General features: G+C 50.3%; 2 protein-coding genes across 2 annotated transcripts in view; one reads left to right on the top strand and one right to left on the bottom strand.

Annotated features, from left to right (window-relative positions):
- Positions 1-554: 554 nt before the first annotated feature.
- Positions 555-22,559, bottom strand: part of LOC117873932 — a 39,830-nt gene continuing 17,825 nt past the window's right edge. Inside the window, exons 7-13 of the mRNA XM_034763835.1 lie at positions 21,463-21,963; positions 19,724-20,364; positions 13,722-13,792; positions 9,975-10,114; positions 8,569-8,695; positions 7,445-7,552; positions 555-4,790 (exon numbers count right to left, since the gene is read on the bottom strand). Of these exons, the coding sequence (XP_034619726.1) occupies positions 3,568-4,790; positions 7,445-7,552; positions 8,569-8,695; positions 9,975-10,114; positions 13,722-13,792; positions 19,724-20,364; positions 21,463-21,963 (2,811 nt within the window). The 3' untranslated portion in view covers positions 555-3,567. The remainder of the gene's footprint in view (positions 4,791-7,444; positions 7,553-8,568; positions 8,696-9,974; positions 10,115-13,721; positions 13,793-19,723; positions 20,365-21,462; positions 21,964-22,559) is intronic.
- On the top strand, positions 14,383-22,320 carry LOC117871857 (zinc finger protein 271-like). The gene is made up of 4 exons (XM_034759612.1): positions 14,383-14,570; positions 16,470-16,602; positions 18,685-18,789; positions 19,592-22,320. Exons 1-4 carry the CDS (start codon positions 14,544-14,546, stop codon positions 21,772-21,774), a joined length of 2,448 nt encoding a protein of 815 aa, XP_034615503.1. The 5' UTR covers positions 14,383-14,543; the 3' UTR covers positions 21,775-22,320.

The raw sequence follows: 22,559 nt of genomic DNA, 5'->3' as shown, positions 1-22,559 counted from the left end.
ATATTATGAAAGAAAAAGCAATATTTAGGCACAGTCTGGATGAGCAGAAAAGTGAAATATGAGGGGCCCAAGATCACACAAAAATGTTTCTGCAAGATTTCAGAGACATTTTTCACCAGTTTTGCACAGCGCTACCAGACTGTGACGCTTTCTGTCAGATGAGCACTGACCTCCAGATTACATCAGAGAAATCATCTTTTCATAATTATTATTTGTAAGGTGGTAGCACCCAGAGGCTGGAGGCCAGATCAGGGCTACACTATACAAGGGGCTATGCAAACATAGAGAGAGAGAGTACATGCCCCAAAGAGCTTGCAATCTAATTAGAACAAAACATAAGTATAAAAAACAATAGGAAGGAAGATGGAGATGTGGGGATGAGGGGAACAATAAGATCACATGGTCATGCACATTACATTCAACATGGGCAAACAGAGGACAGTCCCAACTAGTAATATATATTCTTGGTGCTTCACAAGGGCAAATTTTCCCTAGACTAAAGGAAATTGGTTGCGATGAAAAATTTAGACAAAAATTAGAAGAAAAATTGGGAGTTCTTTAAGAAAAGTTTATTAGGTGGCCAAAAAGCCACAATTCTACAATCAAGAAAGAAGATGACTTTGGTTAAAAGGCCATCCTGGTTCAGGGGTGAATCGAAGGCATAAATTAGAAATAAAAAATAATATACAGCATAACAAATGGGGGAAAAAGGGACTAGATAGCAATCAATGCAAATTAGAAGTTATGAAGTGTAGAAAATTGATAAGGGAAGCTGGAAACATCCATAGCTGACATGAATCAGGACAATAAGAAGGATTTTTTTTAAGTGTATTAAGAACAAAAGAAATCCAACAATAGTATAATAGATGGAGATATACCTATCTCATAGATCTGAATGGGACCCTGAAAGTTCATTGACTCCAGTCTGCCTTCACTAGTAGGACTATATACGGATTTTTGCCCCAGATCCCTAAGTGGTCCCTTGAAGGATTAAACTCACAACCCTGGCTTTAGGAGGCTATCCCTCCCTCCACTAATAATAATGCAGAAAAGGCAGAAGTGTTCAATAAATATTTCTGTTCTGTATTTGGAAAGAAGCAGGATGATGTACTCATATCATATGAGGATGATGGAGTACTTTCCAATCCATTAGTAACCAAAGAGGATGTAAAACAATATCTCCTAGGGATAAACATTTTAAAATCAGCAGGCCTAAATAACTTGCACCCAAGAGACCCAAGTTTGGTCCGCTGATGTTAATTTTTAATAAATCTTGAAATATCAGGAAAATTCCAGAAGTCTGGAGGAGTGGTAACATTGTGCCAATATTCAAAAAAAGCAAGTGAGATGACCTGGAGCACTACAGGCCAGGTAGCCTAATGTCAATCCTGGATAAAATCATGGAAAAGCTGATACAGGATTCAGTTGATAAAGAATTAAATGATAGGAATATAATTAATTCCAGTCAAGATGGTTTTATGGAAAATAGGTCTTGTTACAAACCATGATGTCATTTTTGTGGTGTGATTACATGTTTGGTTGACAAAGATAACTTTAAATATAATAGACTTTTGTGAGGGGGTTGACTTAGTACCACATGACATTCTGATTACAAAATGGGCACTGTACGATAGCAGTAAAACCCCAATTAAAAGGATTAAGAACTGGCAAGCGGACAGAGCTCCAAAAGGAGTTGTCAATGGTGCATCAGCATCGCTGAAGGGGAGTGTTTCTAGCGGGGCTCTCTAGGGATTGGCACTAGGGCCAGTGCTATTTAACATTCATCGGTAATCTGGACATAAATATAAAATCACCGCTGATCAAAGCTGTGGGTGACACAATAATTAGCAGGGTGTGGACTAATGATGAGGACAGGGCAGTCATACACAGCAATCTGGTTTGCTTGGTAAAATGGGTCCATTCAAACACAATGCATTTAAATACAGCCACACCCAAAGTTATAGATCTAGAAACAAGGAATGCAGACCATCCCTACAGAACGGGGGACTTATCCCAGAAATCAATGAATCTGGAAAGGATTTAGAGTCCTAGTGGCCAAAAACAACGAGGAGTCGGGTGGCACCTTAAAGACTGGCACCTCCGCACGGTTCTGCCTCCTCGTTGTTTTTGTGGATACAGACTAACACGGCTACCCCCTGTACCAAGTGGACAAGTAACTCATGCGAGCTCCCAGTCGGATGCTGTGGCAAAAAAGGGCTAACGTGATCCTGGGTGTGCAAACAGGGCAGTAGGGAAGTGATTTTACTTCTGTATAGAGCACCGGGGAGACTGCTAGTACTGGGATACTGCATCTGGTTCTGGGGTCCACATTTTAAAAAGGATGTTGACAAATTGGAGAGGGTGCAGAAAACAGCCAGAAAAAGGATTCAAGAGCTGGAGAAAATGCCTGACAATGAGAGACTTAGAGCTCAAACTGTTTAGCTTAGTGCAAAGAAGATTGAGAAGTCACTTGATCACAATATAGCAGTACCTTCATTGGGAGAAAATACCAGGCACTCCAGAACTTTCTCATCTAGTGCAGAAAGGCACAACAAGAATCAAGAGCTGGAAGCTGAAGTCAGGCAAAGGCAAGTTAGAAATAAGGCACATGTTTCTGATAGTGAGGAACAAACTACCTGCAGAAAGAGTGGATTCTCCATCTCTTGATCAAGACGGGTTGCCTTTCTGGAAGATGCTTTAGTCAAACACAAGTGACTGGGTTCAATACAGGGGTAACAGAGTGAAACTGACTGGCCTGTACTAGACAGGAGGTGAGACTAGATGATCTAATGGTCCCTTCTGGCCTTCAGCTCTATGAATCTATTAAACTACTGCACCGTGTCATGGTTTTCACCTGTGTATGCCTCTCCCACCACACAGGGAACCTCACATACACCCAATCGACCTGCCCTTTACAGGGCAGGCAAATACAGAGAGCTCGGAAATCCTGCCTGTCCTAGGACAACTTCACAGAGGAGAGAACAGAAGGGCTTTACCGGGGTTCACAGGAAGGACAAGGTCCCTCTATAATGATTCAAATTCATCAAAGAAACAATAAATGTGAGACTGTGGCTGCCTGGACCCTTTGAAGGAATGGAGGTGCAGCTCCTTCGCCTTCTCCAGGGTGGATGTGTGTCTGTAGTGTTTCTTCCCCTCTGTTCTCTGCCGAGAGCTATGAAGGGGTGATGGCTCCGGGGGTGGTTTCTCTGAGTCCCTGCGGAAGGGGTTTCCCCTCCATGGGGGAAACCAGGAGGGAGTTTGGGGCAGGACGACTGCATTGACTATGGTCTAGTCTACACTACCACGCACCGATGCAGCTGCGCCGCTGTAGTGCGTACGGTGAAGATGCACTGTGTGATGGGAGAACGCTCGCCCGTCGGCATAATTACTCCATCTCAACGAGAGGAGGAAACCATGTCGGCGGGAGAGTGTCTCCTGCCGACATAGCACGGTGTGGACAGTGCTTTAAGTCGATGTCACTTGCGTTGCTCGGGGGGCGGGGGGGGACTTTTTCACATCCCCAAGCGACGTACGTTACATTGACTTAAGTGGTAGTGTAGACAAGCCCTATGTCTGGGCCCTTTGGTGGGTTCTCTGGTGTTTGGCGAGGGAGTCTTTCCGCCGGAAGCATTTCCCGCACTCCGAGCAGGCATAGGGCCGCTCGTCCGTGTGGATCCGGAGGTGGGACACCATCTGCTGCTTCTGCCGGAAGCATTTCTCGCACTCTGGGCAGGCATAGGGCCTCTCGTCTGTGTGGATTCTCTGGTGTCTCCTCAGCTTCTGCTTCTCCCTGAAGCTGCGCGGGCACTCGGGGCAGCAGAAGGGCCTCTCGTCCGTGTGGATTCTCTGGTGCGTGGTCAGCTCCTGCCTGCGCCGGAAGCTCTTCCCACAGAGAGGGCAGCTGTAGGGTCGCTCCCCGGTGTGGATCCGGCGGTGCGGAATCAGCTGCTGCCGCTGTCTGAAGCGCCTCCCGCAGTCGGCACACTGGTAGGGCTGCTCGCTGGTGGCGTGTGCTCGCCGGTGCGCTAGGAAGTCGTGCCTGTGAGTGAAGACAGCCTTGCACTTGGGGCAGGTGAAGACCCGTCCTTTGGCCTGGCTCCCCTCAGAGCCTCCCTCTCCCACGTGGGTTTTCTGGTGGGCCCTGAGCCCCTGCTTACAGCGGAAGCTCTTGGCACACTGCGTGCAAAGGTAGGGCCGCTCTCCCGTGTGGATCCGGCTGTGGGACACCAGCTGCTGCTTCTGCCGGAAGCTCTTGCCACAGGTGGTGCAGGGGTACGGCCGCTCCCCTCTGTGCATCTTCTTGTGGGTGCAGAGATTGGCAGTCTGGCTGAACCTCTTCCCACAGTAAAGGCAGAGGTAGGGCTTCTCCCCCGTGTGGATCCTCTGGTGCCTCCTAAGGTCCTGCCGTAGCCGGAAGCACTTCCCACACACTTGGCACTTGTGTGGATCCTTTATCTTGTGGACACTGCACTTGTCTGCGCTAAGGTCTCTCTCTCCCTCGAAGCTGAGTTCACACGTAGGTGGGCTCTGGCTTGTCTTCGGTCTCTCCTGCGCAGGGAGCCTCGGAGGTTCCTGGCCACCCCTTTCACAGTCCCTTGGGGCATCTGGCTCATTCCTCGGGGAGATCCGCTGCAGCCTCAGCGACCTGCGCTGCCTCTGGCAAGTTTCTTCCTGCTCAGGACTCTGGAAAACTCTCTCTTCCGACCTACTCGGTAAAGTCCCCTGTGGCTCCAAGTTCTCAGGCCCTTCCTCCTGCTGCTGCTCCTCAGTTCTGCTCAGGCCTGCACCCTCTGGAGAAGAGAATCCAGACATTACTTCATGTTTTACTCCTCCGCAGTGGGGGGAGGGGTTTCTATGGCAGAATCAGCTCATCCGCAACGACAGGGGATACCCCTCAAAATGGGACACTCCTACAAAGGTCAGTTGTGAGCAGATGCTTAACACAATGAATATTAATGACAAAGGGGAAAGATCTTGGGCCAAAATAGGGAGAGAAGAGGTTAAAGAATATTTGGATGTTAGATGCATTTAAGTCAGCAGGGCCTGATGAAATTCACCGTAGGGCAGAGGTGCCAAACTGTGGGGTGCGCCCCCATAGGGGGACACAGAGGAAAATTCAGGGGAGTGGCAGGGCCCAGGGCAGCCCCCACGGGGGGCAGGGAGGGAGCACCACCCAGCCACGCTCTGCTCCCAGCTCTGCTCCAGCCCCGCCCCCAGCTTCTGGCCCCACTTCTGGTCCCAGACCCACTCTCAGCTGTGGCCCCAATCTCAGCCCCCTTACCCCTGCCCACATACCCTACCTTGGGAGCAGCAGCCCCGCTCCCGGCCCTGGCTCCAGGGGGGCGGACGGGGCAAAGGGGGGTGCAACCCTGAAAAATTTGGGGACCACTACCCTAGGGTACTTAAGGAACCAGTTGAAGCCCTCTTGGAAACATTAGGGATTATCTTTGAGACCTCATGGAGGATGGGTGAGGACCCAGAGGACTGGAGAAAGGCAAACATCATGCCTATTTTTAAAAAGAGGGGAAAGGAGGGCCTGGGGAACTATAAACCAGTCAGCCTAACTTTGATATCCAGAAAGACAGTGGAACAAATTATTAAACAATCAGTTTGTTCAAACCTAGAGGATATTAATGTAAGTAACAGCCAATATGGATTTGTCAAGAACAAATCATGTCAAACCAATCTAATTTCCTTCTTTGGCAGGGTAGCTGGGATAATGGATAGGAAGGAAGCAGTAGATGTGATATGCCTTGATGTTAGTAAGGCTTTTGACACAGTCCCACATGACATTCTCATACGCAAACTAGGAAAATGTCGTATAGTTGAAATTACCATAAGGTGGGTGCACCACTGGTTGCTAAATTGAACTCAGAGTAGTTATCAATCATTCGCTGTCAAAGTGGGAGGATCTATGAAGTGGGGTCGGCAAGGGTCTGTTCTGGGTTTGTACTAGTCAGTAATTTTATTAAATGACTTGGATAATAGAGTAGTGAATAGGCTTCTAAAATGTACAGATGAACTCAGGCTGGGAGGGGTTGCAAGCACTTTGGAGGCCAGGATTAGAGTTCAAAATGATGGTGATAAATTGAAGAACTGCTCTGAAAGCAGGGAGATGGCATTCAGTGAAGAGAAGTGCAAAGGGCTACACTGAGGAAGGAAAAATCAAATGCACAAATGCAAAATGGCAAATAATTGGCTAAATAGCACTACTGAACAGGGTCTTGCGGTTATAGTGGATCACAAATTGACTATGATTCAACAATACGACACAGTTGCGGAAAAGGCTAATGTCACTATGGGGAGTACTAACAGGAGTGTCGTATGTAAGGCACGGGAGGTCATTGTTCCACTCTACTCAGCACGGATGAGGTCTCAGCTGGAGCACTGTGCCCAGTTCTGGGTGCCGCACTTAAGGACAAATTGGAGAGAGTCCAGAGCAGAGCAACGAAAACGATCCAAGATTTAGAAAACCTGGCCTCTGAGGAAAGGTTGAAAGAACCGGGCTTGTTTAATCTAGAGCAGAGAAGTCTGGGAGGCATGGGGGCGGGGGAAACTGATAACAGACTTCAAATGTTAGGAGTGGTCAGAAAGAGGATGGTGACCAATTGTTCTCCATGTCCCCCGAGGGTAGGACAAGAAGTAATTAGCTCAGTTTGCAGCAAGGGAGATTTCGGTTGGCTGGGAGGGGAATGTTTCTAATTCTTAGGACAGTCAAGCACTAGAACAGGTTACGAAGGGAGGCTGTGGAATCCCCGTCACTGCAGGTTTTTACGAACAGGTTGGACAAACCCCTGTCAGGGACGGTCTAGGTTTACCTGGTCCTGCCTTAGCGCAGGGCGCTGGACTAGAAAACCTCCCAAGGTCCCTTCCAGCCCTACATTGCTATGATCCTAGGGCACTTACGGCTTTGGTTGGAGCCCTGCCCTAGGGTAATGCTTTGAGAGAGGTATGGGAAGGGCTGGAGGGTTCTGGAGAGCTTGGGAGTGGAGACAATAGGTGAAATTCAGTGGAGCTGCACCAGCAGGGACTTGGTTTAACCCTTGGGAAAGAACATAAAAGGCTGCTATTTGTAGGGCCTCTGAAAGGCGTGCAGGAGGTGATAATGCCAGTGATTAGGGAGGGTGTGTGTGTGTATGTGTGTGTGTGTCTGTCTGTCTGTGACACTGCACTGGGAAGTAAGATTGGTTGGGATTCCGACCTGGAGCAAGATTTCTGCCCAAACCCCCTATTAATCCTGGGAGTGTACTGCCTGCTGTCAGCTCGACCCTGGGCCAAAGAGTCAGCCGGTGGAGGGGGTGAGCTGGGCATGCATGTTTGTGGGGTTGACACTTGCCAAAACAGCCCTCCTTACAAAAACCACACCTGTGATATGGGCACCTGCCCCCGCCCTGGGGTCTATAGTCAGAGCAGGTCTGATACAGTTTAGGTTATAACTACTCACCAAGCGAGGTGCATTCCAGCCTCTCTCTTTCCTCCTTCTGATCCACGACCCACGGCTCTCCCCCTTGTTCGATCCGGGATAAAACGTCAGGCTTGGTGCCTGCATGGCCTGTTTGTGGGGACGCAGATCAGAGGATGTTATAGTTTGGATTGCCACCATGGGATGCTTGTTACAAAGCTGTGTGAATGGTTTGACACCAGTTCCCTCCCTGTGCTAATGGCACCGTGTATTATGAATGGATTTAAAGCATAGATATCAAGGTATTCCCCCTTCCACCATCCAGCTGCTCCTTAGAAATGGATGCACCTTTTGCAGTAAGATCCCAATTACGTCCCTCCCCTGCCCTTAAATCACTTTTAAAAATCAAACTTTCTGGTTACAGCCTAGGCCTCCATTGCAAGTCTGAGGCCAGTCCTCTGAACAACGGGCTTGCAAGACGCTGTGGCTGCAGCGAGCTTGGTGTATGTAGCTTGAAACTGTTACACCTTTGTTTTCCTTTACGTTTCTAAGACCTCTGCCTCTCTGCAGGGGAGGCAGCCATTTTGCTATCGGAGTTGCTGCAGCTGGTTATAGAAGAGAACAGATTGGAGAGAGTCCAGAGCAGAGCAACAAAAATGATACAAGATTTAGAAAACCTGGCCTCTGAGGAAAGGTTGAAAGAACCGGGCATGTTTAATCTAGAGCAGAGAAGTCTGGGAGGCAGGGGGCGGGGGAAACTAATAACAGTCTTCAAATATGTTAAGAGTTGTCAGAAAGAGGATGGTGACCAATCGTTCTCCATGTCCCCCGAGGGTAGGACAAGAAGCAAGGGAGATATAGGTTAGCTGGGAGGGAACTTTGCTCTTTCATGGAGACTTTTCTTTTGTTCTTTCTTGTTGCTGTTTTCTTTTAATCTAAACTACACGTCATTTTGGATTGAAACAATACTTTTTGTGTGGACACATGACAGCTGGAAATAGAAAACAGGAACAAAGCTGTTCAGTTTTTTGTAAACCCTCCTTAGGGATTTACCGTAACAGGCCCAGCAATTTAGGAAATGCATGACTGGAGGTGAGCTCCACCCTTAAAACACATGGGTGAATTTTGCAAAGCTCAGACAGTATAAAAAGAAAATGGACTTTTACCCAGGGAAATCAGATTGTCATAATGTTCCTTCATCACGTCCCGATACAGCTCCTTCTGCCACTCTGCCAGCATCTCCCACTCCTCCCGGGAGAAATAGATGGCAACGTCCTCAAACGTCACCGGGACCTGGAATTGCAAGCGTTACTCAGCACCTTCTCTGCCGCCACCTCCTGACACCTGCACCCAAAATCAGTGGCCACTTTATATCGTTTTGGCCTAAATTATTTGATCGAAGTAATACACTGAGTCAGTACCAGAGCGGAAACAGCAGGGCGGTGTCCTGGCTCCCAGTCCACTGCTCTAACCACTACACTACAGTAGGTTGTTATTTTGAGAGCTTCGTTCAGCGCGAGCTTGAGGAAGTAACATAGAATGTTTTGCTTTGTGTGATGCAGGTTACTTTGCTAGATGTAATAAATAACCACCATGACGTTTTGCAGGGTGGCAGGGTTGTCACGTGTCTTTATTAGCCGTGGGCTTTGAACTATGTTGCACCTACAATATGCTCACTGCGCCTCTTCTTCCTGGAGCCCTATCCAGACACAGAGACAGTCCCTGCCCCAGGACAGGTAAAGGGAAATGTTCCAGGATTTGTAGCAGAGAGGGGTTTAGAAGGGGCAGCACTAGGTAGATTAAGGCCAATGTTGAGCTTTCTAAAAGGAAAAGGGGCTGCACAAGCTGCTGTTAATTGAAATGGTTTCATGACATTATTGGTTTGAATTGATACCTAAACTTTGCGGCACCGTGATACCGCATGAGAACCGCCCCGTGAAACTGACGAGCTCAAACGCCAGCTGGAGGGTGGTGTGGGACCAGTCTAGTGACAGTCTCCCCCTCTCTGGATGTCAGCGTGGGGAGCAGCCTCGGGCCCTGACACCCAAACAAACAGAAAGTTGGAAGATAACTTGTTACGTGCAAGCGAAGGGCCCCGTGTTACTCCCACTGCTGTCAGTGGAGAGTTTTGTTGTTCAGTAGGAGCCCAGATTCGGATGAAATAAACAAAGAACATTTATTTAACACACACACCCCCAGACCCCCAACCAGCATCATTAGAGCAAGGCGCTTTGCAGTGAGAACGTTCAACACTTCAGGCCTTCTCCTCAGCGTACTAGCCCCATGGACAATGGCTGATGGGGGCCTGTCAGCTCCTGACTGCCCCTCTCAGAGGCGCCCACTGTCACTTCCCAGCAGGACGCCGACACAGACAGCTCCTTGCCAGGAGATCAGTCAGGCGGCTGCGCTGAGGAAAATGGGATCTGCCCCTTGATAAATGGAGGCAGGGCTAGATGGGCCTCAGTGGGCCACATTCAGACCTGCCTGGTGCAGGGCAACTGACAGACGAAGTAGCATCTGTTCACACCAGCCCCGAATATGGCCTGTGGTCTCCCCACTGCCTGTCTCCTACCTGCAGAGTGGCCCCGGCTGGCATTGCCTCTTCAGCTTCTCCTCCCTGCATGGCAAGCGGATCCTCGCAGCTGCAACAGCTGGAAAATGTCCCCCTGCAGTGTGGGGCCCTGGCGAGTGCTTGCTGCTGTAGCCCTGGGTCTCAGGCGTTGCTTCTGGCCCAGCCCTGCAACTGTAACCTGATAAGGGAAGTAGAGCAAGTCAGGAAGTGATCTTACTCCCAGAAGTCCCCAGGGCAGAGCTGGGATGTTTCAGACCCCGGAAAAACCCTTTATTACAATAGTGCCTGCAGCCCTGGCAGAGGGGTTGGGTATAGGACAGTGGTTCTCAACCAGGGGGACGCAGAGGTCTTCCAGGGGGTACATCAACTCATCTAGGGATTTGCCTGGTTTTACAGCAGGTTACCTAAAAAGCACTAGTGAAGTCAGTACAAACTAAAACTTCATACAGACAGTGACTTGTTTATACTGCTCTATATACTATACACTGAAATGTAAGTACAATATTTATATTCCAGCTGATTTAGTTTATAATTATATGGTAAAAATGAGGAAGTCAGTTATTTTTCAGTAATAGTGCGGCTGTGACACGTCTGTATTTTTGTGTCTGATTTTGCAAGCAAGTAGTTTTTAAATCAGGTGAAACTTGGGGGTACACAAGACAAAGGAGACTCCTGAAAGGGGGGCAGTCGTCTGGAAAGGTTGAGAGCCACTGGGATAGGAATCAGGTCTGCGGGCTGCAGAGCGAAAGGGGCAGGAGTGTGAGAGCTGTGGAGGGGAGCAGGTTCAAAGAGTCACCCCTGGCTGCAGCAGCACAGGGTGTGCCGAGGTTCAGGAGACCTCAGAGGAGGGTGTGGGGGAGCTGGGAATTACTCAAGCAGACGCCTATTGCATTAGAGAGACAAGGTGGGGGAGGCAATATATTTTACTGGGCCATCTTCTGTTGGGGAGAGAGACAAGCTGTGGCCACACTGAGCTCTTCACACATTTTGGGCGAGACAGTGGAAGCCCCTCATGCAGGGGCATGCAGGAGAGCGGGGAGAGGGCGCGTATGTGGCCATCATAAACCATCTCTGCATTCATCCCTGCAACATAGCCTAGGACACCTGGGGCGTACCACCGCTGGGGCGTACCACTGCTGCATGGGGCAATGGGCATGCTCTCTGGAGCTTTGGGAGAGACTGTGCCCCAACCCTCCCCCCATCCCCTTAAAGAGGTGTGACTCCTGCCCCTCCTGCCCCAAAGCCAGCCCGGAGCTATGGGCATAGCCGGGCCCTTAATGCTGCATTGAGTTATGAACTACCCCACCTGCTTCATTAACGCATTATCCTGTTGGCTGGTGAAAAGGCTTTTCAATGGGGTGTTTGCCCTTGTGTTAAGCAGGCAAAATAGGGTGACCAGATAGCAAGTGTGAAAAATCAGGATGGGGTGGGTGGGGGGTAATAGGAGCCCATATAAAAAAAAGCCCCAAATATCGGGACTGTCCCTATAAAATTAGGACATCTGATCACCCTAAGGCAGAGGTCTCTATGTACCAAGCCCCGAACCTTGCTGAACACTGTTTCAGTTCTGCCACTGACTCCCAGTGACCTTGGGCAAGTCACTCGGTCTCTGTGTCTGTAAAATAAGAATCCATCCTCTGTCTCCCTTGTCTGTTTAGATTGTGAGTAATTGGAGCAAGGACTGTCTCTCATTCTGTGTGTGCAGCAAGATTCTAGCATGATGGGGCTCTGATCTCAGCAGGGGCCTCTAGGCAATACTGTAATCCAGGGGTGGCCAAACCCCAGCTCCCGAACCACATGCGGCTCTTTTACAGTTAAAATGTGGCTCCCCTCCCTGCGCCCCGTTTTCAAACTTGCGCCGCTTGTCACCCAAGCGTAGGACCCCATTAATGAGCATAAACGCTGTAAGTGAGCTCGGCCTCATTGAGCTGAATCCTGCCAAAACCGCATGGCCAAATGCACATTCACACCCCGCACAGTCCAGCCACGGAGCATTTCTGGCTCTTCACAGGCATTTGCATCAAAGTGCTTCTGTTTGCACAGACGTTCAGGGATTGTCCGTTCTCTGTGGGTGAAATTCACTCCACTCATGGAAAGCCCAACTACCCAGGGTCTAAGTAGGTAGGATGGGGGTGGTTAATACTGCTATCGGCCACCTTTTTGCTGTTTTCTAGCATCCAGCTAGGCTTTTCTTACCTTGTCTTGGGATGTCAAACACCCATCCCTTGATCTGTAATTGATGATGCATATTCAGATTCTGCAAAGCCTCTGTAGTCATTTAAAAGAAGAAAATATCTAGCCCTCATGGGTGCAAACTGGAAAGCTTCCAACTGTGAAGGGATCGTAACCAATGCAACCCCGTCTTCCTGAGTCTGCAGGCAGCTTGAAACAAAGGACACAGTGGTGTGAGCTCTGCCAGTCCTCCATCAATCTCAATGGCGTGTCAACTCTAAAGCCTAACAATGACACTTCAATGTCAATATTAACTATTTCATTGCTGATGATTTTAGCAGATGGAACAGGGCAGGGGATGGGAATGAAGCCCATGAGGATGGAATTAGAAGTTACTGTAGGGAAGGAAATGCAGCAGGAACAACAGAGGAGACCCACAAAGACAAAGAAGAAGAAGAGAAACCGAGAAAGGGGAATGGGGAAGGAAGAGAAATAAAGGGCAGGCTATTGGTGGCCTAGAGGAGATTGTGTTTTTCCACAGGGCGATGCTGGATGAACCAATAAGGTACTAAGCAGATAAATAATTATGTTAACTAAAAGCTTGGCTACTAAATAATGTCCCTATTTAACTTCTTATCTTTGTGCAAACCTGCCATTGAGCTCAGCAGGGGAGCCAGGGACAGTGATGGGCGTGCAGTCCTAAATGCATACTCTGGCAAGTCGGCCATAATTAAATATGGAATTCATCCATCTCCACGGAATCAATCTGACCCCCTGCACTACAGATCAACCAACACAACCTTCTAGGTTCTCTACATTTTTTTGTATGGTTAAGAACATAAGAACGGCCGTACTGAGTCAGACCAAAGGTCCATCCAGCCCAGTATCCTGTCTACCGACAGTGGCCAATGCCAGGTGCCCCAGAGGGAGTGAACCTAACAGGTAATGATCAAGTGATCTCTCTCCTGCCATCCATCTCCGCCCTCTGACAAACCGAGACTAGGGACACCATTCCTTACCCATCCTGGCTAATAGCCATTAATGGACTTAACCACCATGAATTTATCCAGTTCTCTTTTAAACGCTGTTATAGTCCTAGCCTTCACAACCTCCTCAGGTAAGGAGTTCCACAGGTTGACTGTGCGCTGCGTGAAGAACTTCCTTTTATTTGTTTTAAACCTGCTGCCTATTAATTTCATTTGGTGACCCCTAGTTCTTGTATTATGGGAAAAAGTAAATAACTTTTCCTTATTCACTTTCTCCACATCACTCATGATTTTATAGACCTCTGTCATATCCCCCCTTAGTCTCCTCTTTTCCAAGCTGAAGAGTCCTAGCCTCTTTAATCTCTCCTCATATGGGACCTGTTCCAAACCCCTCATCGTGTTAGTTGCCCTTCTCTGAACCTTTTCTAGTGCCTAGTTGCTTCTATGCTCCTAAAGAAACTCTTTAATGCAGAATTTGTGGGAGCCTTTGAGGTGAAAACCAAACTGGCTACTTGTTTTGATTGATATGAAAATCATGAAATCCAAATCTGCCGCAGCTGTGTTGTTTTTATTGGTAAGAAAAAAATACCTCCAGAATCCCAGGCCCTCTGCATGTATTGCAAGACAGCCCCTCGCAAGGGGTGGCTCGCTGGCACTAGCCTAGGCATGAAATTGAACAGCTGAATGGTGAAAAAACACGACTTTTGATTTTCAGGCCTCTGCTAGGAGGCCATGGCATGCCCTGATTTTACATGCCGTGCATCCCTGTTGGCTTAAATACCCACGATGGGTGCCGTACAAGAGCCCAGAGAGACAGAGACAAGTTATTGAACTTCCCTGTGCCTCAGTTTCCTCACCTGTAAGGGGTGGGAGGGGAGATAATAAGACTCATCTCAAAGGGATGCTGTGAGCTTTACCTAAAGCCCTTTCAGTGCCTCAAACACTGCAGAAGTGCAAAATATTACCTAGCAGGGAGTAACCATGTTAGTCTCCATCCACACAAACCACCAGGAGTTCGGTGGCACCTTAAAGACTAACAGATTTATTTGGGCATAAGCGTTCGTGGGTAAAAAACCCACTTCCTCAGATGCATGGAGTGAAAATATTAGCTGTGTGTGATGACTGTTCCAAGTTCCCACTCCCAACGTCCACCAGGGGGCGGCCTCTCCTCGCCCTGGGAGCTGGATGTTCTAGGGAGAGCACAAGCATCAGGCGTGTGTCTCTTCCTCCCTCATCTCCCCGGCTAACCAATGGGAGCGGGTTTCCTGCTGCCTGCATCGCCCAGGAGTCAGAGCTGTGAGAGACAGGAAGCCAGAGACACAGGGACTGCAGCTGGAGGCCCAGGGATCTCATCAAACCGGCTGCTGCTGCTGCAGAGAGATTCTGGGGCTGCGGAGAAGGTGGAAGGAAAATGTCTGAAAGGGTTTCTGGCTTGCAGGTAGGAAATGTGTCTTCGGCCTCTAGCCTTGGCCTCTTTCCCTGGTGCTTGGCAGGTGATGCTGCAGGCTGGAAACAGCCAACAGGGAGCTGGGACTTCCCTCCTTCGGCCTCTGCACTGTGCATGCCAATAATAAAATAATAATAATAATTACAAAAATTGGCTGCCCTCCAGCTCTAGCTTTGTTAACTGCACCCCTGTTCACGTTTTAAACACCAACCCCGGGGAAGCCTGTGCGATTGGTTTCAGCAAGAGAGAGAGACCAGCCTTCGCTATAACATAAGCCCATTTTTAAACTCAGCAATCTCAGAATGAAATCCTGTCATTTTAAAAACCGACACGATGAATGTCATGACCAGAACGGGGGCGGAGGGATAAGCAAAGCTCTCATTTGACATATTTAACAATGCTTCGGGGTGTGCAAAAATAATTTGCAAATCTGTCATACGGCCCAATCCTGCAGTCCTCACTCAGGCAAAACTCCCAGTGACTTCCGTGGGTTTCACCTGGGCAAAGAGTGCAAGATCAGCCCCTGAACTGACCAGGTAAAACCCTGGATGCTAAATGGGCATACTCTATCCCCATCAGGGGGGTGCTTTGTTTAGTTCTGCAGCCCTTTCCTCCTCACACATCCCCACCAAATTCTCACAGTCCCCACGGGGGTAGCCATTTCAAGAGGCAGAAGCAGGAAGCAGAAATTTGTTATTGTTCTGCTCGAATACACAAATGGTGCTCAGAGATTTTATTAAACTGGGAAAACTTGTACCAAAGTGCTACCTGGGATGTTGACTCTCTAGGTGCTGATTGGTCAGGACTTGCAACAAGCTTGAATGAGAGAGGCTGAGTGATTTTGATGCAATGTCCGATTGGTCAAATGCTAAGCATGGCCTTGGTGAGGAATTGACTTCAGGAATCATCAGGTGATTTGATAAATTCCCCACCTGTCTTGTCCCTGGTGCATGCATGGTAAATTGAAAATGGGGCGCACCTTTGCTGCGAGATTGCCGTACTTCGTATTACAATGTATAATGTTGGTACAGTGTGTAAAATGTCTGTGCTCATCCGTGATTTACAATGTCATTCTATAGCACCATTGATCACCACTTTAAAAAACACATGCAATTCTTGTGCACATTTATATGGAGGCTCCTGGGTGTTTGTTTTTTGCATATGATTTAAATAATAATATAACACTTGTGACAGCTACTGTGGGTACCCTGATGATGAGCCCTGCACATGCCTAGATAAACAGAATGCTTTAGTTAAGTTTGGGAGGGCATTTCTTTGTTCTCTCTCTCAAAAATGCATCACTCTACAGCACTAGTCCAAGCCACTCCCATTGACAGTAGCGATACTGCAGAGGTTGGGGAAATGACTGTTGTATGTGGTGTCTTTTGATAGGTAAATTCTTTTAAAACACAACAACTTCTTGGGGTGTTTTTCCCCCTGAAACTTCAGGTCTGATCTCATTCAAAGCTGGGTGAGTAATGAAAATAGTGTGTTAATTTGAGTCCGCTAACCTATTCCTGGCAGGCTCCTTTTTGTATATGTTCATTATTTGCCCAGCCTCACCACTAGGAAGAATGCCAGTGAGAATTGTCAAATAATTAAAAAAAAATTCAACAAATAAAATCAAATATTGGAGAGAGCTTGAACCTCAACCGAAAGGCAAATGAAGAAAAGAGAAGAAATGAATTCTGCATGAGTGAGAGACTCATGGAGGGGAAAAGGATACTTTTCCTGCAGTTAGAAAACCAAAAACCGTATTTCTTCCTCCTCCTCCCAATCATGCAAAAAGGCGGAACATAAAGGCCCATATTTTCTTCTTGGTTCTGCTGTTGAAATCCATGTTGACCTGCGACTGCAGTACATATCAATAATAATTTCCTGTGATTTCAGGTCCCAGTGTCATTTGCCGATGTCTCAGTCTGTTTCACCCGGGAGGAGTGGGAGATCTTGGCGGAATGGCAGAAGAAGCTGTACTGGGACGTGATGAGAGAGAACTATGAGATGCTGATATCGCTGGCTGACTGTACGTTAATGGGGAGCTGTCACATCTGAATGGCTTTGAGAGTTTGTTCCCCTCCTTTTAATCTTCTAATGAAGGGTGTGGGCTTGGCAGCCCTGAAAACAAAGGGTAGTGGACAGAGCCGTGGGTTAGGGCTCAGGAGATCTGGGACCTAGTCCTGGCTCTGCCACTGGCCTGCTGTTTGACCTTGGGCAACTCACTTCACTCCATCTGTGCCTCAGTTTCCCTATTTGTAAAATGCAAAGCACTTCCCAAAGGAGGTCAATATCATTATCCCAATGATTCCGATCTTTTTTGTTGAAGCGGTTTGAGATCTACTGGTGAAAATAAACCCACAAGCTAGGTCTTGTTTATCCACAAAACAGGCGAGCAGCAGCAGTGCCTGCTTCTCACATTCTGTTCCAGTGCCGTCCCACCCTTCCAGCGTGAAAACATTCTGGACGAGAGGGGAGTCGCTCTCCATGGTCTAGTCAATCTGCTGAGACCACCAGGCAGAGCCACTTGGTGCCAGTTGTGCCAACAACTTTTTGTGATTGCCGTGTTGGGAACTGGGATTCCCAACTTGTTTCACACAGGTGTCTTGAAGATCTTTGGTTTTGCATAAATGAGGGGCCACCTCTGTAAATAACCCTCAGTGTTCCTCTATTTTGCCTTTAAGCGTTACCCTCTTACAGAATTGAGTTCCCTCTTCTTAACACTAACAATTTTGTCCTTGGTTTTCATAAAAGTGCCTGAAATTGATACTTTAGCATTGGCCACTGATTCCCAGAAATAGCTTCCAGTTGAATGGGATCAGCTAACGCCCCTGCCTCATTGCCGGCCCTGCAGGCTCAACCTAGCTTCTGAAAAATCAGGCTGTGTTTTTTCTGCAAGCAGTAAAGATCCTGGACTAGGGATTTAACTGGTAATTTTGTTGGGAATCCATGAGGCAGAATGAGGTGCAGCTTTGCTTGCCTGTATGTACAATCGATTAGCTCTTCAGGGCTGACAGTGGTAAAGCAGCCGGTGGAACTCATTGCCACAAGATATCATTAAGGCCGGTTTCAAAGAAGGACTGGGTGTTTATATGGCTAATGAGACTGTCTGGCGTTACAGCAATAAAGGTTTAAAAAGTAGTTTGGAAGAAACAGAAACCCTCATGCTTCAAGGCAGTAGCCAGCCTTTAATTGAGGAAGGAACGTTAGGAAATTTTTTTCACCTGTGGGCAGGTTATTCCAGAAGTGCCTACTGCAGGGTGCGTCTCACCTTGTATTGCGTCTGGTGTTGGCTGCTGTTTGGAAACAGGATACTGGACTAGGCGGTCTGATCCCGTCCAGCAATTGCTCTGCTCCTCGTAAAGGGCTCCGCTCACCGCAGATGTGCCTCCTTGTGGCTAGGTCTGGGAATTAGCTTTCACCCTGTCTGGCGCCCCTGTCGTCGGCTGCTCGCACGTGGTCCCTCTCTCTCTTCGCGACTGGAAGCGCTCCCTCTGTGTAACTTGGCCTTGCAGACACGCCACTATACAGTCTCCCCTTTGCGGGGTACCAAGGTCCCACTGGACGAAGCTGTCCAGATGCTGCCTAAGATGGTCTCTGTTCCACCTCTAGGTCCTGTGCCACTGCCCAGTGGCTGGTAGGGGAACCTCGGGCCCCCTGCAGCTCCAGGTTCCGGTCCAAGGACCCTCTGACTAGCCGTCCAGAGCCGCTCAGACTCAGTCCCTGTCGGCGTTTCCCTGGCCTCCTTCCTACCCCACTTCTCTATCTCCTGGTCTATCTCTGGGTTTACCACCAGAGCTTCCTCTGCTGCCCGTGGCTACTTCTCCCCTCTCAGCCGCTTGCCAGACTCCCTAGTCCAGGGCAGGAAAGCAGACACGGAGGCCAAGTGAAGCCTCTCAAAGCCACAGAGGGAGTCTAGGTCAGAGCCGGGATTAGCGCTCGGGAGGGCCGGCTCTCAACCCACTAGGAGGCACTTCTCTCCTGGGAAGCAATGGAAAGACCACATCCATACGAAGGGCTCAGGAAGGTTTGCTGGACAGCCCTGAGCAGAAGGCTATGACTGCCGTGGGCCGGCTCGGATTATTTCTGATTGTTTGTTTGTAACATGCAGGGGGTGATATGCCAAAACCTGCCCTCCTGCTGCTGACGGAGGAAGGGGGAAAGCCCGGTGCAGAGGAGGCCTCTGCCTGGGAGGCCCTGGCCCCGGTGTCTATGGGTGAGTACGGGAAATGCTGGCAAGAGAAAAGAAACGTCCCTGAGCAAAGGAGAGCTGGCTGAAATTCTTCACACCCAAAGCTTCTGTTGTGGAAATGGGGCCTTGTTTTGGGCGTGAAAAATCTTCTTGAAAAACTGACGTTACAGAACAATGACTGACATTTGTATTGTGCTCCAGGCTTCTGGTGCATGAAAAAATTAGAAACTGGTGTGTTGCTAACAATTTCAGTTAGTTAATTTTGAAAAAAAAACAAAACGTGGGGCAGTTTTGAACCCTACGAAACAGAAACCGTCTAGAAATTTGTAGCAAAACTGTTTTTTCCACTTTTTAAACCAGCTCTGTTTTAAGTGGGAAACCTGCATAAAAGCTTCATCTTCACGGGCAGCTCAGTGTGGTGGTCAGCGAAACAGCCAGGACCTGCAATAGGCGGGACGGAAGTTGGGATTAGTGACCTCATGCACAATACGTGGTAGTGTCCACGCTGGAGAAGTATCGCCTTTCTCTCCAGTCTGCCCTCCTGTAAGACACAGGCCAGGGAACTGCCCCAAAATAACCATCCTATCTTGATTTAAAAATTGTTAGTACTGGAGAATCCACCATGACACTTGGTAAATTGTTCCAGTGGTTAATTACTCTTGCTAGCTCCCTGGTTCACACATGGGCTCTTTCGGAGTTCAGGGGCATGGCTTAGTTTCAGATTAATGTGACTAGGAATTCTGAAGAGAATGAAATCTAGTCAAGAAATGCAGGGGGAGCTTCGCTCTTCCATGTGCCTAATGAGAGAGGTGTTGTTTCCTTCCAGTTGCCGAATGCCTGAATGCAAGTGGAAAGGTGAAACTGGAGGACAATGAAGTTGAAATCCAAATCCCTGAGCGTCTCCCTTTGTCTGTGGAGGAAAGGCCCGTTTCGTGGGGCTCGGAGAGCAGTGCGTCACCTTTGGGTGGTCAGCTGCACACGGCCCCCCAGGCTGCTCTCGGCGACGTCGATGGCAAAGCTCCCGCTGTCCTCACTAAGTGCAAGCCAGAGCCCTTCGGGGAGGTGGAAGTTCCACTCGAGTGTCCTTTGCGGCGTGATGGTAGTTTGCGATGGCAGCAGCAGGCCGACGGCCCCGCCCCGCAGGAGGCTCGCTGCTGTGTGAAGGAAGAGATTGAAGATGGCGGCTCTGGAACGGGTTTCAGTGCTCAGCAGTACCAGAGCGCCCCCAGAGAAGAGGCAGAGGCTCCTCCATGCACCAAGTACGATGAAAGCTACAGCCCGTGGCTGGGCGCCGCCGGCAGCCAGAGGACTCGTGCGGGAGCGGATCCGTCCAGCGGCAGCGAAGACCAGAGTGTTGTCATCTGCAAGACCGAGATAATGGATGACCTCCAGGTTCACGTAGTGGAGGAGCCTTATCCGGGCGAGTCCCCGGGCGGCGAGCAGCAGCGAGATCAGCTCCTGTGGTGCTCCAAGTGCGACAGAGACTTCCTGCGCCGCTCGGACCTGGTGAGGCACTGCCGAGTGCACAACGGCGAGCGGCCGTACCGCTGCAACCGCTGCGGCAATGGCTTCCGCCGGCGCTCGCACCTCAACGAGCACCTGCGCACGCACACGGGCGAGAAGCCCTTCCGCTGCAGCCTCTGCCCCAAGAGCTTCAGCCGACGCTCCACCCTCAACAAGCACCAGGAGACCCACGCCAAGGAGCAGCCCCGGAGACACGCCGAGTGCCCCAGGGAGCCAGCCTGGCAGAACGACCCGCCGAAGCCGCGCCGGGCCCGCAAGGCCTACCGAAGCGGGAGGGGCCACGCGACCTTCAGCACGCTGGGGCCTGCGGCCCAGCACAAGAGGATGCATGCCGGGGGGAAGCCCTTCTCTTGCGGTGTCTGCGGCAAGGGCTTCAGCACGCGCTCCTACGCCGCCAAGCACGAGCATGCCCACCTGGAGGAGCGGCCCTACCCCTGCGCCCTGGGCCCCGAGAGCTTCACCGGGCAGCAGGCCCTGGCCAGGCGCCAGCGGGCGCCCAGCGGCGAGAAGCCCTTCCCCTGCGGCTTGTGCGGCCGGTGGTTCCGCCGGCGCTCCCACCTCAGCGACCACCTGCGCACGCACACCGGCGAGAAACCTTTCCCTTGCCACCTGTGCCCCAAGAGCTTCAGCCGGTGCTCCACCCTCAACAAGCACCAGGAGACCCACATGCAGCCAGGCCTGCGCGCTGCCCAGGACAGGGACCTCCTCCACAAGCTGCCCGCCCGCAGCCACCCCGCGGCCAAGCCCTACCCCTGCGGCAGGTGCCACAAGAGCTTCAGCACCCGGGCCTATGCCCTGCGGCACGAGAGGTCTCACACCGGGGAGAGGCCGGGTCCGCCTGGCGTGGGCGACCGGAGCTTTGGCAGACAGACTCGCACCGTCAAGCACGAGACCGACCCCCGGGGAGAGGAGCCGTGTTGGCCCCAGGGCCACGGGAACGGGGTCTGGTCACAACCGCTCACTTTCAAGGAGAGGCCATTCCCAGGGGCGAGCGTCCTGGGGCGAGCGCCGGAGCATCCACCCGCTCCTGCCAAGGCCAAGCCCTACCCCTGCCCTCTCTGCCCCCAGAGCTTCAGGAGCCCGCTGGCTTTGAAGAGGCACCAGCCGAGCCACACAGCGGAGAAGCCCTTCTCCTGCAGCCTGTGCCACAAGCAGTTCCGCCGGCGCTCCTACCTCAGCGTCCACCGGCGGGTGCACCTGGAGAACGGCCCCTACCAGTGCGCCCTGTGCGAGAAACACTTCATCTTCAAGTGCGACTTCGTCAAGCATTACGGCTTCCACACGGGCGAGCGGCCCTACCCCTGCAGCCGCTGCGCCCGCAGCTTCCGCAAGCAGTCGCACCTCACCGAGCACCTCCGCATCCACACCGGCGAGAAGCCTTTCCCCTGCACACGGTGCGGCAAGCGCTTCGGCCGCCGCTCCACGCTGACCAAGCACCAGCAGATCCACGCCCGGCGCGCGCCCCTCCGCTGCGCCGACTGCTAGAAAGCCTTCGCCGTGGAGTCGGTCTTTATCATGCACCAGAAAATGCATGGCAGGACGGCCACGCCCAGCATGTGACTCCGTTTCCAGAAGCACGGCATACCTGCATGGGCCACAACATCTGGCCAGCTGATGATCTGTAGCCAGCTGCTGCATGAGACAGGGAGTCACTCCAAAGGCCAGCTTTGCTGACTGCCAAAGTGGAGAAGGGGTCTAGTCAATTGCCGTGTGCCTCCCCCTTAACAAATGCACTAGAGTTATTCTCATGACTACAGCATGGAAAGCTTTGCTTGGATCATACAGCAGGCTGGAGGATACATAAGACATAAGAGAAATGATTTAAATGTATGAGCTATTCATTATGCCTCTGGGTGAGTCCCCAGCAGTGGGGATTGAACCTGGGATATTATCAACACATGAGCCTCTCTCCTGCTTGGGCTAAAAGACTCAGCTGTTTAAGGCTAAGAACGGCCACGCTGGGTCAGACCAAAGGTTCATCTAACCCAGTATCTGGTCTTCCGACAGTGGCCAATGCCAAGTGCCCCAGAGGGAATGAACAGAACAGGGAATCATCAAGTGATCCATCCCCTGTCGCCCATTCCCAGCTTCTGGCAAACAGAGGCTAGGGAGACTCAGAGGCTGAGGCTGCATCCCTGACTATCTGGGCTAATAGCCATTGATGGACCTGTCCTCCATCAACTTATCTAGTTCTTTTTTTGAACCCTGTTACAAGTTTGGCCTTCACAACATCCTTGGGAAAAGAGTTCCACAGGTTGACTCTGCGTTGT

This window comes from Trachemys scripta, chromosome 2 (genome assembly GCF_013100865.1).
Source record: "Trachemys scripta elegans isolate TJP31775 chromosome 2, CAS_Tse_1.0, whole genome shotgun sequence".
Classification (NCBI taxonomy): Eukaryota; Metazoa; Chordata; order Testudines; family Emydidae; genus Trachemys; species Trachemys scripta.
This window is presented reverse-complemented; position numbering and strand designations above follow the sequence as displayed.